Source organism: Cebus imitator, unplaced genomic scaffold (genome assembly GCF_001604975.1).
Source record: "Cebus imitator isolate Cc_AM_T3 unplaced genomic scaffold, Cebus_imitator-1.0 Scaffold524, whole genome shotgun sequence".
In the NCBI taxonomy this organism is placed as follows: Eukaryota; Metazoa; Chordata; class Mammalia; order Primates; family Cebidae; genus Cebus; species Cebus imitator.
This window is the reverse complement of record NW_016107839.1, coordinates 1074350-1076087: the sequence shown is the minus strand read 5'-3', so window position 1 is coordinate 1076087 and position 1738 is coordinate 1074350. Positions and strand designations below refer to the sequence as shown.

Here is a 1738-nt window from a genome sequence, read left to right as displayed (position 1 = left end):
AAAAAAAAAAAAAAAAATCCCAAACATCTGCCTGTACAGGGGTCAAAGCCCAGTTGTGGAGGGGTGGCGTGGAATTTCATGACTCAGTTCCCAAGTATGAGATGAGTGTTTCTACTGCCAAATGTCCAAGCCACGAAGTGAAAAACAGAGTTGCAAGCCAAGATGTGGGGCAGTATGGGCTCTGGGTATGCCCATACCTTGCAATGGTAGAAGCCTCAAAACACCCTCCCGATTTATCTTCTGAGCACATACCTGCACCTCCCTGCGTGGGCAGCTGTCCCTGGGGGTGGGATCACAGGGAACTCTGGTTTCTCAGTTAAACGGTAACTTTTTTTTTTTTTTTTAATAAGATGTGGTTTCACCATGATGGCCAGGCTGGTCTTGAACTCCTGACCTCAGGTGATCCACCCACCTCAGCCTCCCAAAGTGCTAGGATTACAGGCATGAGCCACCCCAACAGTAACTGTCTTGATCACCCCCCAGGTCCCAGTGCCCACGTGTTATACACTCGGCTCAGCGACAGACCCAGGGATGGGGAGTCACTGACCCCTGTGTGCCTATGGCAAGGGTCACCCCCATGGCCTCTCTGGGCACCCCCATAAGATGGGGCTGTGATGAGGAGCAGGCGCAACTCAGTTTGGTTTTATTTACATTAAAAAGGCAAATCCTATCCGGACCCGTGGCTCTCACTCCCAGCACTTTGGGAGGCTGAGGCTGGTCAGGAGTTTGAGACCAGCCTGGGCAACATAGTGAGACCCCAACTCTAGAAAAAAAATAATGAGCCAGGCATTGTGGTGAGCCTGCTGTCCCAGCTACTGGGGAAGCAGAGGCCGGAGGATCCCTTGAGTCCGAGAGGTCGAGGCTGCAGTGCGCCCTGAGCAGCAAGACCGCGTCTCTTTAAAAAACAAAACAAAAAAAAAGCAAACCCTCTCCTCAAAGTGCTGGGAAGACTTTTCTGCGAGTTAGAGAAACCCCCTCGACGAGTTTTCAGTAGTATTCTCAAGTCGTCTGGCCTACCGCCGCGCTGCGGTCGACCAGCTGCTGCCTCCCCACGCGCCGCCTGCACGGACGCGGCCTCCCGGCGGCAAGCGAACATGCGCAGTTGCCGACAACAGTAAACCCCCACGTCCGGTCCCGCCCCATTCCCCGCCTTCCTCCCATCCCGGCCTCCCATTGGCTAGCGTCGGCGCGAGCGCTCAACCCCGACGCGGCTGACCAATGAGAGCTCTGGAGGGCGTGGCCGTGGGCGGGGAGGCGCGGGGTGCCGGCGCGCGTCCATTGGTCGGCTGGGCGAGGGGAGGAGCCGCTGGCTCCCAGTCCCGCCGCGATGAGCCTCGGTCGCCTGTGCCGCTTGCTGAAGCCGGCGCTGCTCTGTGGAGCTCTGGCCGCGCCCGGCCTGGCCGGCACCATGGTAAGCGGTGGCCGCGGCTGTCCCTGGCCCGGGGACTTTTGGGCCGGGCGCACGACCCCCGCCTCCGGTCGCCGGCGCGGGAAACCCTCGGGCCCCCGTGACCTTCGTGCGGGTAGCTCCCTCTCCCCATCCCCGGCCGGGCGCCGACGCGGGTGACCGCACTGCGACGCGCTCCAAGACCGTCCAGGCCGTTGCTTGCGCGCGGGGCGAGGTCGGGGAAGGGGAAGGGGCTGTCCCGAGCGCGCGGGCCGAGGTCGGGAAAGGGGCTGGGGACGGGGCTGTTCCTAGCGCGAGGGCCCGTGGCTGGGGTCGGGGTTCAGGCTGGCG

The 1738-nt window shown here is 61.2% G+C and overlaps 1 protein-coding gene across 1 annotated transcript in view; it reads left to right on the top strand.

Annotated features, from left to right (window-relative positions):
* The first annotated feature begins 1225 nt into the window (after positions 1–1225).
* Positions 1226–1738, top strand: part of GPX4 (glutathione peroxidase 4) — a 2982-nt gene continuing 2469 nt past the window's right edge. The window contains exon 1 of the mRNA XM_017514457.2: positions 1226–1411. Coding sequence (XP_017369946.1) covers positions 1328–1411 — 84 coding nt within the window. The 5' untranslated portion in view covers positions 1226–1327. The remainder of the gene's footprint in view (positions 1412–1738) is intronic.